General features: G+C 38.8%; 1 protein-coding gene across 9 annotated transcripts in view; it reads right to left on the bottom strand.

Moving 5' to 3' along the window:
* pbl (epithelial cell transforming 2 pebble) overlaps window positions 1-14,278 on the bottom strand; it is a 38,910-nt gene that overhangs the window by 14,448 nt on the left and 10,184 nt on the right. For 6 of the 9 annotated variants that reach the window (XM_069498229.1, XM_069498227.1, XM_034968037.2 and 3 more), the window contains 4 exons: window positions 4,902-5,037; window positions 4,372-4,584; window positions 3,764-3,907; window positions 49-1,563 (listed from right to left, as the gene is read on the bottom strand). In XM_069498229.1, the coding sequence (XP_069354330.1) occupies window positions 49-1,563; window positions 3,764-3,907; window positions 4,372-4,584; window positions 4,902-5,037 (2,008 nt within the window). Of the gene's footprint in view, window positions 1-48; window positions 1,564-3,763; window positions 3,908-4,371; window positions 4,585-4,901; window positions 5,038-10,388; window positions 10,774-14,278 lie in introns of those variants that run through there. The other 3 variants (XM_069498233.1, XM_034968038.2, XM_069498232.1) reach the window with 2 other exon arrangements.

Genomic DNA, 14,278 nt, shown 5'->3' with positions numbered 1-14,278 from the left:
GTATGACTGACTAAAATTTAGTAGTAGTGTAATAAATGGGGTTAGTACCGGCAGCGATAGTCCATGGCATTGTGACAAGGCGCGCGCGTCGCGGATGGGAGGCGGCTCGGCGCGCAGCTCGGCGCGGCGCGGCGACGGCGCGGGGCGGGGGAGGGGGGACGGGGGGCCGCCGCGCTCGCGGCTCGCGGGCGCGCCGCAGATGGAGTGGCGGTGCGCGCGGAGCCACACGCTCTGAGGTGTTTTAAAGATAGTCGAGTCGTCCAACTCGTCCACGTCCGGCTCCTTTATCGGAGTTCTCATGTCGGTACTGTCTACCGTATCCACTTGAACGGGTGAAATGTCGAAGTGAATATCGTCGAGGTCTCTCTTCGGCGTCGAAACGTTTTTCTGATCTGGCGGTAGATGACAAGGATTCACGTCTACGGTATTTCGTTCTCGCTTTTCGTATTTCTTTTTTCGTTCGCTTCTAAAAGATGCCGTGAAAGATTTTACGCTTCTCCGAAGCTTTGATGCAGATTTGACAGTTTTGGAGCTTCGTATAGACGCAAAGGAGATGTCGAAAAATCCCGACTGTTTACTCATGTTCATCGATGAAACGGAAGTATTGTCGTAGTCCCTGATGGGGGAGGACGTCGATGCGACGAAATCTCCCGCCGGATCAGTGGGCTTAATGCTCTCGGGGCTCACAGGTTCGACGGTGATTTCTCCCGATGTTTTAGACAGTGACTCTTTTTTGGTTTTTTTGAATATGTTAGGCTTAGTTTTAAATTTAAATGAGTCTTTAATTTTAAGTCTTTTAATAGACTTCCAGTTGACATCCTCTGATTTATCCGGAGATAAGTTGTTGCCATCTATTACACTGATTTGAAAATTTGAATCTGTAGAGTTTCTGCTCCTTTTTTTGCCAGAAGAAATAGTAGTATTTGATTGCTGTAATTCTTTGTTTCTACTTGCATTAGGTAAGGGAAATCCTGCTTCCTCTTTCGCATCCAAGTCACACAAACTCTTTGTCAGAGATGAATGTAAAGATCCTGCTTCTGTTAAGCAATCAACTATATTAAATACATTTATGGACTTATTTTTAAAGACTTCTCTCTTATCTTTAGCATTTGTTCTGGCACTGCCGTGAATAATTTGAGACAAGTACTTATTTTCTTTATCGTTACTATTAACCTTCCGAAATTCAATATGACCACTGTTGCCATCGTGGACATCAGAGCACAAATCTTCAATAAATGATTTTCCTACACTAGTAATACTGATATCTTCTAGTCGAGATTTGTCTCTATTGTTACTTAAACTATTTCTAATACTGTCTCTTGCGTATTGCAAGCGCTCTTCTCGTTCATCCGTTGTTCTGTCTTCGTTGTGTTCGTTGGATGTTTTGGTGGGACTAGCGCGGCAGCCCGAGAGGCGGGCCGAAAGCCTACGGTACAGAGAGCTCTTTGGAGTTGTTTGGGATCGGTTGGGCGTGGAGCGGGACGGCTTCGCGGAAGCGGTGGGGGTGTTAAGGTGGGGAGAGAGGATAAGCGAACGACCGAAAGTCTCCCCATTGGCCATTACCTGAAACATGTGTGAAACACACCACGCAATGATGTAATGAAGCCATTCCAAATACAAACATGCTAAGTTTTACTATTGTGATAGAAACAGTTACACATATAAAAGCTTGTTATTGGTAATGAGAATTATTTTTATTTTCAAACTAGCGACTCGCCCCGGCTTCGCATGGGTGCAATGTAGATACTAATGTGACGTGTCAGTGAGAAGTGATTAATAAACCATTCTTCCATACTAATATGATAAATACGCCACCTCTATCCCGTTTTGTTGCGCGTAATATTTGTTAATTTTCAATGGAAGCTTGATTTCTTCCGACATTTTGTTCAAATATCGTCCATATTTCAACAAATTAACATAAACCAATATTAACCTATACCTATAAACCTTCCCCTTGAATCACTCTATCTATTGGTGAAAACTACATTAAAATCCGCTGCGAAGTTTGAAAGATCTACGCGTTCATACATACATACAGACAGAGGGAAGCGACTTTATTTTATACTATGTAGAGATGTCGTATTCGTTTTGATTCGGTAACATATACTTCTAACAATGAGGTTATTAACAGTGTATGATGATAAGGGTATGATCGACCACAAATTCTCTACATCGTTCAAAGCGGAATCCAAGGTTATAACATGAGTACAAAGCACATGAAAAATACATTATAGAACAAACTGAATGTGAGAATTGACAAATATAAACAAACAGTACAATAGCGTTTATAACGAAATCTCAGTCGATACAGATATGTTTCAACTACAGACTGATGTTGAATCAGATTGAGTAAAACAGTGATTAATGCAGTGAACTAAAGCTAGTGAACGACACTACTACAATAATAGGCAATGGGTCGACTTTATGTCGTGTTGATGGGATGTGTGGGTAAAATGATATAAAACCACATTGGATTATCAGAAGACGCAAAATACGTGAATCACTGATGATAGTGTGCGAATTCTGATCATGTTTGTGCGTAAGTCACTACACAAATAACACCTGACATATAAGCTATTATTACATACTGTGCTTGTATTGGAAGAATAAGAAGCGAAAAATAAATAAAACAACTAAGGAAGTAACTACTACCCATAATTTGTATTGTCTACAATGTAACTAAACTAATAGTGATTTGTGTTTATAAGGGTACCCACTACATTGCATGCTGATTTCATATATCTAAAACTAATAACTAATGTGCAATAAAATAGTATATAAAAACTGGTATGTTAAGTATTCAAAGATAAACGCTCTGAGATAAATAATAATGAGAAATTAAATTTTGATTTGTAAATTAAATTAGCTTTGGTTTGGGAATAGATTGAAAATAGTTTATTATAGATTTTGTGACAAAACATGTAAACAGTCGTGATATTTTTAGTAAAAATATCGCGCAGATTCAACTTAAATATGTAAAAGTGTTCACACAACAGGTCACGGTATGAGCCGCGCCGCTGCCGTCACTCTCGACAGTGTGAAGTGCTTCTTACAGTTCCTTATTATATTACAATATACCAATGCACACACGTTTAGTGTTATGATATGCCGGATTGCCCCTGTTGCACTTTTGACTGTTTGCAAGCTTATTCTATATCTCAGTAGCTTTGTAATTTTAAATTTATTAGTATACTCCATACGATAATGTTCAAAAAATAGCTTTGTTAGTGTCCATCACCTATCATCTTATCACCTAAATTTAAAGCTTATTATGTATTTCAATTGGTCACAAATTTGGAGTTTGACTGTCATTTGTCGTACTTTTCAAAGTGTACAACTAAATTAGCTACTGAGATACAGAATAGGTCTGCCGCATATTGTCAGAAATTTTCTATCGCTTTCATTCTGCAAGCATCTAGTGGACGTCCGATTCGGAAAAATTCTGACAGTATGTGGGGTCGAGTACAAAATGTGAGAGCAGAGTGCCTTTCAGCGCGAGTCAGTGTTTTATGTGGCCTTAAACTTTAAAATTAAGTACCTAGTGCAGTTGTTCTATTTCGTGAAGTCCGCTCTGCCTTAGTAGTAGTAGCGAGTGTATCAATAAACATATTAACGTATTTGCGTAACATAAGCAACGTCGTGGTCTGAGCGCTACAACAATCGTACGTAGTGCACTTACACGTAGCCAACCAGACTTCATGAAATAGAATAATATCGGTATTATACCTAGCGTGTCAATATAGTAAAGGCAGTGCAGACTTACGACATGCGTGCAGTCGGGGTCGTCGAGCGCGCAGGCCGCGCCACCGTTGCTGGCGAGCACGTCCGCCATGTGCTGCGTCTCATCCTCGGGGAAGCCCACGAAGCAGACCCGCGCGCCCGCGAACACTCTTAGCTTGTGTTCCTTCTGCAATACGAGATTATGTTCTTTATTATCTACGGTCTTTTAATCGGATCTATTTTGGAGAGTGTCTTCAAGAACTTCACAAAATTGTTCCTCCTTCACCATTCTATAAGAGAACCAGAAACTGTGAACATTGGCATCCTTATGTGGTCGACATACAATTTACTTGTAAATAAGTTTATCTTTACCATTTCTGATATACAAACCGCTAAGCTATGGAATGCCATTCGGACATCTGTGTTTCCTGTCACGTTTAACCTTCAAGACAAGAGTGAATGGTCTTCATCCTCTAGGCAAGCGCACTCCAATATAGACCTTATCATAGCTTTTTATCAAACATTATTGTCGTCGAGTGAAGCCAATCTCTCTACTTATTAACCTATATTCACGCGGAAGATCAATTTCGAGTGGTTAGCTGTCGAGATATAATATAAAAGCTAGGATGGAAGTACCAGTATTTCACTTACAATGATAGGGTCATTGGTGGCAAAGCAGTCGGGGTCGTCGCGGCGGTCCCAGCACGCGTCGACCCACGAGCGCGCGAGCACGGGCACGCCGAAGCCCGACGCGTACCGGTACTTGTCGCCCGTCGCGGCCGCCGCTATCAGGTGCGTCACTTTACTCGACATGTCTTTGCGGATTGATCCACCCATATAATGTATCAGCGTTATCAGGTACGTCTGCAGGAAATCGGAACTTTTTTTACAAAATATCCATACAAAATCTAGCACTGAATTTTAATTAAATTTTGCATTTAGGTTAATTTTTTAATTTTTACTATTCTAGAACTAGCTAATAAACTGAAATTGACATTTTTCGTTTGCTCAATGCTAATCTATATAAATAATCTTGTTTACATTTTTAGATTTTTCTCGCTTGGTGTGAAATACCCTATTACAATTTAGTCGTAAAAATAGTCGCTAATATTCATTTAAACGTCTTTGCGGAGTGATCCCTCTGTACCTGAATGGTATTATTGAGCCGTGGTAAAACTTACAAGCTCATCTTTTTTCCGAAAGCCAGAGAAACATATGACTGCACCGCGCATCGCCAGCGAGTAGAGAGGGCGCGCGTTCGTCGGCGGCGCCTCTTCCCGCTCTGCCAGCTGTAGCACCGCGGTAGGCCCCAGCACCCTGCAAGTGCAACCAATACTTCAAGATTAAAAATTCGACCACAATCACTTCAGCACCTGACTCTCGAATACTGAAACGTCTCATAATACTTTATTTTTTTATACATAAATCGCTTGGCCACAATTACACCTAATGAGAAGAGATGATGGGGCGCGGTTATCTAGAAGAGTCACTCTTTATTCACTCTTGTTTTACAGATACCCGGATTGTAATTGGTAGGAAACACAGATCGCGGAAGAGTATTCCAAATCTTAGCCATGCGTTTGAGGAATGATGACGCAAAACGTTTCGCGTGAAAATGGAATGTCGACGACATAAGGATACTTAAGAGTTTTTAGCACTAAATAGCATATTTTTTACAGTAACTGTTCGCCCGTGAGCCTAACTTTTTTCGAGAAATCTCGTGGATTAGCGCGATTATTATTAGCGAGAAATAACTATATTAACTTTGGAATCAGTACCATTGTTATAAATGCGAAAGTGTGTTTGTTTGTTGGTTTATTGGTTTATCCTTCAATCACGTCGCAACGGTGCAACGGATTGACGTGATTTTTGCATTGGGTATAGATAAAGACCTGGAGAGTGACATAGGCTACTTTTATGCCGGAAAATCAAAGAGTTCCCACGGGATTTTTTAAAAAACCTAATTCCACGCAGACGAAGTCGCGGGCATCAGCTAGTGAAAAATATTTTTGTCATACGAAATTATAGATTAACGTAATTTTCAGAGTTTTATTGTTTCAGGAATGTGGAAGGAAAGTACCTAGCATATAATACATTTGTATTTTCCTATTCAATGATTTCATTTGCAATAGTAACGCGTGAACATAGAATGCCTGCGTGACTGTAAGTGAGTAGCACAGCCCACAGGCAACAATGTTTCTACGTAACCAATTTTATTATTAATGAAAACAATACCATTTTACTTATAATATAAAAGTACCTGACGGCATAGTTTTTAATGGAAAGAAGTTAGTGAATGACAAGGAGCAACATTCCAAGACCCTCACCCTCAAGAGAATATTATTGATTTTATTGACTGACCTTAAAAATATCAGAACTGATTAGATATTATAATCACTGAATATACAAATTGATCAAACGAGACAATCGTCGATAGCAATGTCTTATTTTATTATTCTTTTGCGCAAGAACAAAATAAAAGGTCAAGTGAGAGCGGTGCGCGGTGGCGTGCTCGACATTACTAATACTCATATATTACCTTTTTAAACGGCGAGTTGTGCACGTGAAGAGAAGCATTCATATACAGTTCGGAGCGTACAATACAGTATAATATAAATATACAGCACAGAGCATTGAATTAGTTAGTTAATGTAGGTATCCACCTATTTTGAAAACAATACTATCAGTAAAGAGATGTCGCTTATCATTGAGTGGCCGGACATAAGTAGTTGTGCACTGCGCTAAACTATAGCTAAACTCTAAACGACCTTGTATAAGTAAAACTAAAACTCAATGATACAACAGTGTACTGTTTTTAGGTTTCAGAGGAACAATACATTACCTATTTTGAATATGTATATTGTATGTATGTAATAATATGTAAAGATCGCACTTGGATGAATTATACTATCTCTATGGTATCGCATGCATGGCTTACACCAAAAACTTTTCAAATCATAAACTAAATATTACTCTCTCGTGTTAACAGCTAACCTACCTGGAGTCAAATTAAAAAAAACCGGGCAAGTGCGAGTCAGACTCGCGCACCGAGGTTTCCGTACTACAATCGTATTTTTTCGACATTTTGCACAATAAATCAAAAACTATTATAAAAATAAATAAAAGTCTGTTTTAGAATGTACATGTAAAACCCTTTTATATGATACCCCACTTGGTATTTTAATCTTACTTTGAAAGTTGAATATGCTAATTATTGGTTCATTAACACATTCGCCCTTACGTAGGCTATAAGACCTACCTGCCAAATTTCATGATCCTAGATCAACGGGAAGTATCCTATATTATAGGTTTCTTGATAGACACGACATACAGACAACAAAGTGATCCTATAAGGGTTTCTTTTTTCTTTTTGAGGTACGGAACCCTAGAAACTACTATTTTACTACACTTCTTCTTATCCTGGAAAATCAAATTTTTAAAGCCCTAAATCCACGCGAACGAGTCTTGAGCATCATCTACTTGGTACAGACATAGCTTACATCCGGCAGACGGATTTAGGCTTCTTCCTATCCTGGAAAATCAAAGATTTTCCAATGGATTTTTAAAAGACCTTTTAAAGATCCACTTGGCCATCGTCGCGGGCATCATTTATTTGGTACATAGATAGCTTGCATCCGAGAGACGGATTTAGCCTTCCTCTTATCCTGAAAAATCGGGATTTTAAAAACCCTACATCCACGCGGAACGAAGTCGTGGGCATCATCTAGTGTAAAATAAATGTTTTAGGTCTTGGCCTTGGTGTAAGTGCGGTGTTAGAAATACATGTAGATGCCCATGATAAAATTTCATCCTGTATAGTCATTATAGCCACATCAGTGATATCAATAAGTCATACAGTATGGGCAAGCTAAAAGGTTTTCGTAAATTCCACCACATTAATCATTCTCGCCCGATTACATAGAACACCACTTGTGACTGAGACTGTGGCCGAACACCAGAATAGAATGCGGCTTTTAATAGTACCAGGAGGGAGTTCGCCCATTTATTTATCTGTAAAAAACGATTTTCGTTCGAGACTGGAACCGGAAGGATGAGACGTTCGTAGACGTTAATACTTAGAGGTGATTATTATGTCTGTGGGTTGTGACTTGTGTTAAAGGTAAAATTTCCTGTAATTAGAAGACATCAGGAGATCTAATTGATAGCGATTGCATTATGTAACCCGAGGACTGACTAAACACATTATCTAATTATATTAATGTGTCGTTTTGTTTATATAAATTAACAACACCTCAATATCTAATAAGCTTATATATACTGAGATTGTATTTATATTTTATATGAAGAAAGAGAAACGCTTAGTTCATTGTGATCTAGCGTAAGTTATCCCGATTAACTGGATTCCCACGGCTTCTTTCCGATATAAATATGAAACACTACAAGTTACAACTTCGATTTTCGTATCAAACTATTCGAAACAATAAAAAGAAAATTACCTACTTACCTAATTGAATAAAAAAAATCAAAAAGATTACAACTGAAGGATAAAATCGGACATACTGTACGTCTTGCTTATTCTAACAAAGAAAAATCTTTAAGAAACACTAAATTACTTTGAAGTGTCATTTCAAACAAATTTGAAGCGTTTAGTATTAGCTGAAAAACTGCATAACATTCAAGGAATAGCGTATTGTTTACTCATCGGCTTTCCCTTACTCACCTTGATGTTATTTTCTAAAAACGTTCACCCGCATTCAACATTTTCCGGGTATCTTATTAAAAAGTCTTCTTATATCGTAAGCTTGTTATTGACAACTTATCATATTGCTTATCAAGTTATTAGTTATTACCTACCTACTGTTGGATTTGTTAAAGTAGTTTTTGCAGAGCCAGGCACATAGCTTATAGTACTATGAACTATCATGGGCTAGTTATTAGATACTAGAGAGGAACAATATTGGGTTAATAAGCGAATCTATTAGGTCTGCACCGACGACGCCGGGCAGCGGGCGGGCAGAAGTATAGCTGATATTGAAATTGTCAATGTACTCGTATTATGGGCGACAGGCTGGCGTCTTGTGACGCGGTTCAGGACGACGTCACGGGCAGGATACTTGGTGGCTACGGCCAGATAGAAATAGTTCTGACGAGTTACATTCCGATTCTACAGTATTGTAAGCAAACGGATTCATACAGGTTAATCGTGGGTTTTTGTTTAATGCGTGTCACATGATTATATTTTACTAGCTTATGGCCGCGACTTTGTCCGCGTGGACTGCACTTTCAAACCCCTATTTTACCCCCTTAGAGATTGAATTTTCAAAAATCATGAATGTTGTGCATTGATAGACCAATCAGTCAGTCACTCAGTCAGTCAGCTTAGATTATATACCTTAGATCTGTAATCAGTATTTAATTAAAAGCGAAATACCACTCATTGACTAATCACGAAATCTCAGGAACTACAAAGCAAGAAATTGAGATAGAGACGTGAAAATCGACATTTAGGCTATTAGGTTTAAATAATGTATAAGTCATTTTGGAAAATCCCCCTTAAGGGTGGTAAAATAGAGGGGGGGAGGGTTTGTTGTTTGTCTCAGAATAATGACTGTGTTTATTTATTTATTTATTTTGACACTTTATTGCACACAACAAAAAGTAAACATTGAAAAAACACAATACAGGATCTTATTCTAATAGATGTAGCATGCAAAGGCGGCCTTATCGCTAAAGCGATCTCTTCCAGGCAACCTTTGACGAAAGGAATCACGAAAGCACGGGTTGGTGCGGCAGCCGAAAATGGCCCTAGTTATTATTATAAATTAGACTACATACACAGTACATTCAAATAATACACAAATAAATATAATTATATATACCCATATACATATCTCTATAATATACTACATAATTCTGTTTACATAGATAAATAATAGTTCTTCAAACGTACAGTAAAGTGTTGTTTGTACAGAAAAGTTTTAACATTTATTATTTTAACTTCAAATTTGAATATTCATCCAAGAGGTTCATACTTTCTAAGTGGTAGGTGTCAGCTAAAAAAGGTTTTCAGAAAATCCTCTCCTAAGAGGTTATATATTTTTTTAAAGAATATTAGCCATGTTACCCATTTAAATGATAAGAAAGCTTGGAAATAAGTTGCTTAGCAGCTTTGTGATAGTTCTAATAAGTTTAAGTGATTTCTGTAAAGTGGTGATAATAAAAAGAATACCGGGCTGAGTTTGTTGTGGGCTCTTCTCAGACTTGGGCGCGTTTGGAACCCTCGTAGCTTTAGTTTTAAGTTCACGTAATTAATTATCACCACTATATTATCTTTTTATATAAGATTTTTTTACGAAAATATAGGGGGTTGAAAGGTTATATGAAAGTCCTATGTTTTTGAAGTTAGAGATATGAAAATCGGCCTTTAGGTGTACAGAAGCACTTTTTTTTTTTGAAAAATATATTTTCAGGATACCTCCTAGAGTGAAAAGCGCGAGTCGAAAAAAAAAATTTTTGTTTATCGCCTCGAATGATACTAGCATGGCTTCAGAACTATCATAAATATGCGTTCTGTTTTCTGATACTCACTTTACCAGATTTATTAAATGATAGAAATTTGATTGATAAGCGAAGGAAAAGTTTTGTAAACGGCTCTACATTCACTGTGCAAAAGCGATATTTATTTTTCATGTGCATAGGCAGCTTACGCATCAAATGGAGGAACTTCATCTGGTGTCTTAGGACCACATATTATGAGCTGCTGAGGCGGTTCCTCCTCCTCAGGTGTCACCGGTAACCGCGTGGGCCCCATTGCACGATCGATTTAAAATGCACTTCACTTAATCAAGTAATCAGCATCAGATACTAGTCCGGCGTGGGCACCAAACACTAGTGACACATCGTTTACATTCATCGGCACTATGACAACGTCATCGTAAAAGTCTTTATTTTACCATTCACACACAAACACATTCCGTACACATCGTTTTCTAAGTTCCGATGGTTCCGACGGTATTAAACACAATTGTATCACGAGAAAAACATCACAATTTATCTTTTAGTCTGAACAAATGCACAAGCAGCACACCACGTTATGCGTTTCACGTTAGATTGAAAATCAGCCGCAAGGAATGTAAGGCCGAAAATAGCAAGGAGCGTCGCACGGCGGCAAGGGCGACCCTCGTATACGGCAAGCGCCGCGACTAGGCGCAACGCGCGACGTAGCGCCCACACCTACACGTACCTTTATATACATGAAACATCTTTCATTCTTTTTTAAAGAATATTAGCCATGTAAATCATTATTAATATTCTCCTGTCACCAACCTGTGCCTCCAACTGAGCGTAAAGCTTGTGCTAGGACTCTAGGAGTATGTACGACAATAGTGTAACTGGTGAGGTTTGAGCCGACCCTTGTCGGGATTTCAGTCGCTCCCTAGTCGTGAAGCTATTGTGGCTTGAATTATACACGCGGTTTCCGTTATTAGAGGTTCCTATTTCCTCGATATTGCAGTGATAGCCTAGTGGTTAGGACGTCCGCCTTCTAATCGGAGGTCGGGGGTTCGATCCTGGGCACGCACCTCTAACATTTCGGCATAATGTGCGTTTTAATTAATTAAATATCACTTGCTTTAACGGTGAAGGAAAACATCGTGAGGAAACCTGCATGCCTGAGAGTTCTCCATAATGTTCTCAAAGGTGTGTGAAGTCTACCAATCCGCACATGGCCAGCGTGGTAGACTATGGCCAAAACCCTTCTCACTCTGAGAGGAGACCCGCGCTCTGTAGTGAGCCGGTGATGGGTTGATCATGATGATGATGATGATTTCCTCGAAAAAAATAAATCCTACACAGAAAGTTTTCCCAATTTTAGATTTGCTTTGTGATTTTCCCTGGGGAAGTAATTTCTGTAATAGGTACCTACCGATTGTACAATATCCATAATTTTCCTTTATTCTGCCTTTGATGACCCAACATTATTTTTGGACTAAGTTTTGAAGATTCACTAAGCGGTGGTGAAACTTAAGTCTCCCATTCGTTAGGTTTTGTATCCAAAGGTTGTTCTATATACATAAACAAAGCGGGATGGCTGCATTGTTCAGGATTAAGGTACTGTGGCGCCAGAAACAGTTTACGGCTAAAGACTGATCCGACTGTAGTAAAGAGAAAACATACTAAGTACAAATCTATACTAATAAATAAAATTGAAGTGGCTGCCTATAATTCCGAAATAAGTACCTCATATTAAGCTCATATGGTTATTTGAACTGATAACTGAATCACTCGTTTTTAACATTTCTGTCTGTCTGTCTGTTTAAACGGGCTAATCTTCGGAATGGCTGAACCTATTTTGAACGGACTTTCACGGAGTAACATAGGCTACTTTTTTAACCGACTTTAAAAAAAAGGAGTTGTGTTGTGAGGAATTGCATTCCCAAATCATGGTGATACCACGGGATTTTCAATGAATCATCCGTGCAAATGCTTTAACAAAATTTGGTACAGAGATACCTTACATCCCGGCCCTCGGAGGCGAGCTACTACAGATGTGCTACTTTTTGCCCTGGAAAATCAAACAGTTCCCACAGGAGTTTTAAAAACCTAAATCAACGCGTGCGAATCCGCGGGCATCATCAAATATTGCCCAGTCCAAGGTAAACAATGTGAATCAGGAGAGCTCCTAAGAAGAGTGATAAGCAGATATTTACAAATAATTTTCGCCAAGCAAACAAGTGGCGCGGCGGCGACCGTGTAAAACAATATACAAGATACATTAATCTCATCAATTGGTATTTTGGCTTATACCTACGCCGAAACAATGCAAGCGGCACTGCATCCAAAGTCAATATCAGCTTGATACTCAAAATGAAGAATACTGCAGGTGTTCTTTCAAAATCCTGGTGTCTCAGAATGGGGTATTTAGGTGAAAATATTCTAATTACGACTGCATCCATACTAATATTACAAATACGAAAGTGTGTCTGTCTGTCTGCTAGCTTTTCACGGCCCAACAGTACAACCGATTTTAATAAAATTTGGTACAGAGTTGGCTTACATCCCAGGGAAGGACTTATTTTGTATCCCGGAAAATTAAAGAGTTTTGACGGCATTTAAAAAAAACCTAAATTCACGCGGACGAAGTCGCGTGCATCATCTAGTAAAAGAATAAAATTAAAAAGCAAAGAAATTAGTGAATTTCCACTTTACCTACGTTTTGAAAAAAATACAAAAATAGTTACAACTTACAGGCTACAGGAAAACGTATAAGAAGTCTATGGTCCCATATGGTCTTAAAATAACATGGTAAATTTCTCAATCTTGTACGACAAAACATATTCATGACTAGCTGATTCCTGCGACTTCGTCCGCGTGGATTTACGTTTTTTAAAATCCCGCGGGAACTCTTTGATTTTTCGGGATTGTTGTCGTTGCTTGGTACCTACAATATGAATTCACTATGAACACTTCCTGAATCTTGATAACTCAGGCGGGCAGTAACCCTGCCGCATCAGGATTAAGGAGTTGAATCCAGAACTTTTTATGTGACCACGACGTTTTTGTTGATTTAAAAAAACTTTTTTGTTGATTTAAAAAAAAAAAATGCAAATCAGTCCAGAAACCTCAAAAGAAGCGATGTAGAAAAAAGAACCACCTCCTTTTTGACAGTCGGTTAAAAACCGATGACCTTATATTGATATGAATATTTACGGAACAATCTTTAAAATATCCCCTTTCTAACAAAAAAAGAATGAATGAAATCGGACTACGCGTTAATGAATTACAACTCAGTATACATTTTAACTTTCGTCCCCTCTCCTACGGGAACCATGCTGAATTTCGGGATAAAAAGTATCCTATATTCTTCCTCATAGTATGACCTCAAATCGTACCAAGTTTCATTGGAATCCATTCAGTAGTTTCAGCGTGATGCGCGGCCGTGATACAGACAGACAGACAGACAGACAGACACAAAAATGAAAAAATTACAGTTTTGGGTTCAGTATCGATTATAGAGTGCCCTCGAAAAAAAAAATTCTAAATATCTTCAATGTACAGAATTTGACCTGTTACAGTTTTATTATAAGTATGTTATTCAATGTTACAGAATTTGACCTGTTACAGTTTTATTATAAGACTAGTATTGATTGATTGATATGGAACTCCCTCCACGCGAGTTTAACATGGACTTGTCCCGTTTATTTTTTTTCTGCAAGTCGCTTGGTAAGCGCGAAATGGACGCTTCGCTTTGACTCGACACTGCGTCAGTGGGCGTCGACCCTTATGTACCCACAAGTATACCGGGGTATAAGGCGGGGGACGACCCGCACACCCGCACGTTACCCGCACCGGGTAAGCGCGGGCGCTGTGCGGGTGTTCCCTCCCCGATTGCCATTTCAACCTGTCGCCTACTTTGCCTACTTATTTAAACTTTTTGGGGCATACTGTATGCCGCATACATAAAACAATCTGATCTAGCGTGTTGTATTCCTATTGAATTAATTAGAATAGGTAGTACTCAAAAGAGAAAAGTCCTTGAAGAATGGTAATAATTTAAATGCCGTAACTGTGCTAAGTCGCACATTTGTCTCGAATTAGA

This window comes from Maniola hyperantus, chromosome 4 (genome assembly GCF_902806685.2).
Source record: "Maniola hyperantus chromosome 4, iAphHyp1.2, whole genome shotgun sequence".
NCBI lineage: Eukaryota > Metazoa > Arthropoda > Insecta > Lepidoptera > Nymphalidae > Maniola > Maniola hyperantus.
Note: the sequence above shows the minus strand (reverse complement) of the source record. Positions and strands in the feature narration are given on the sequence as shown.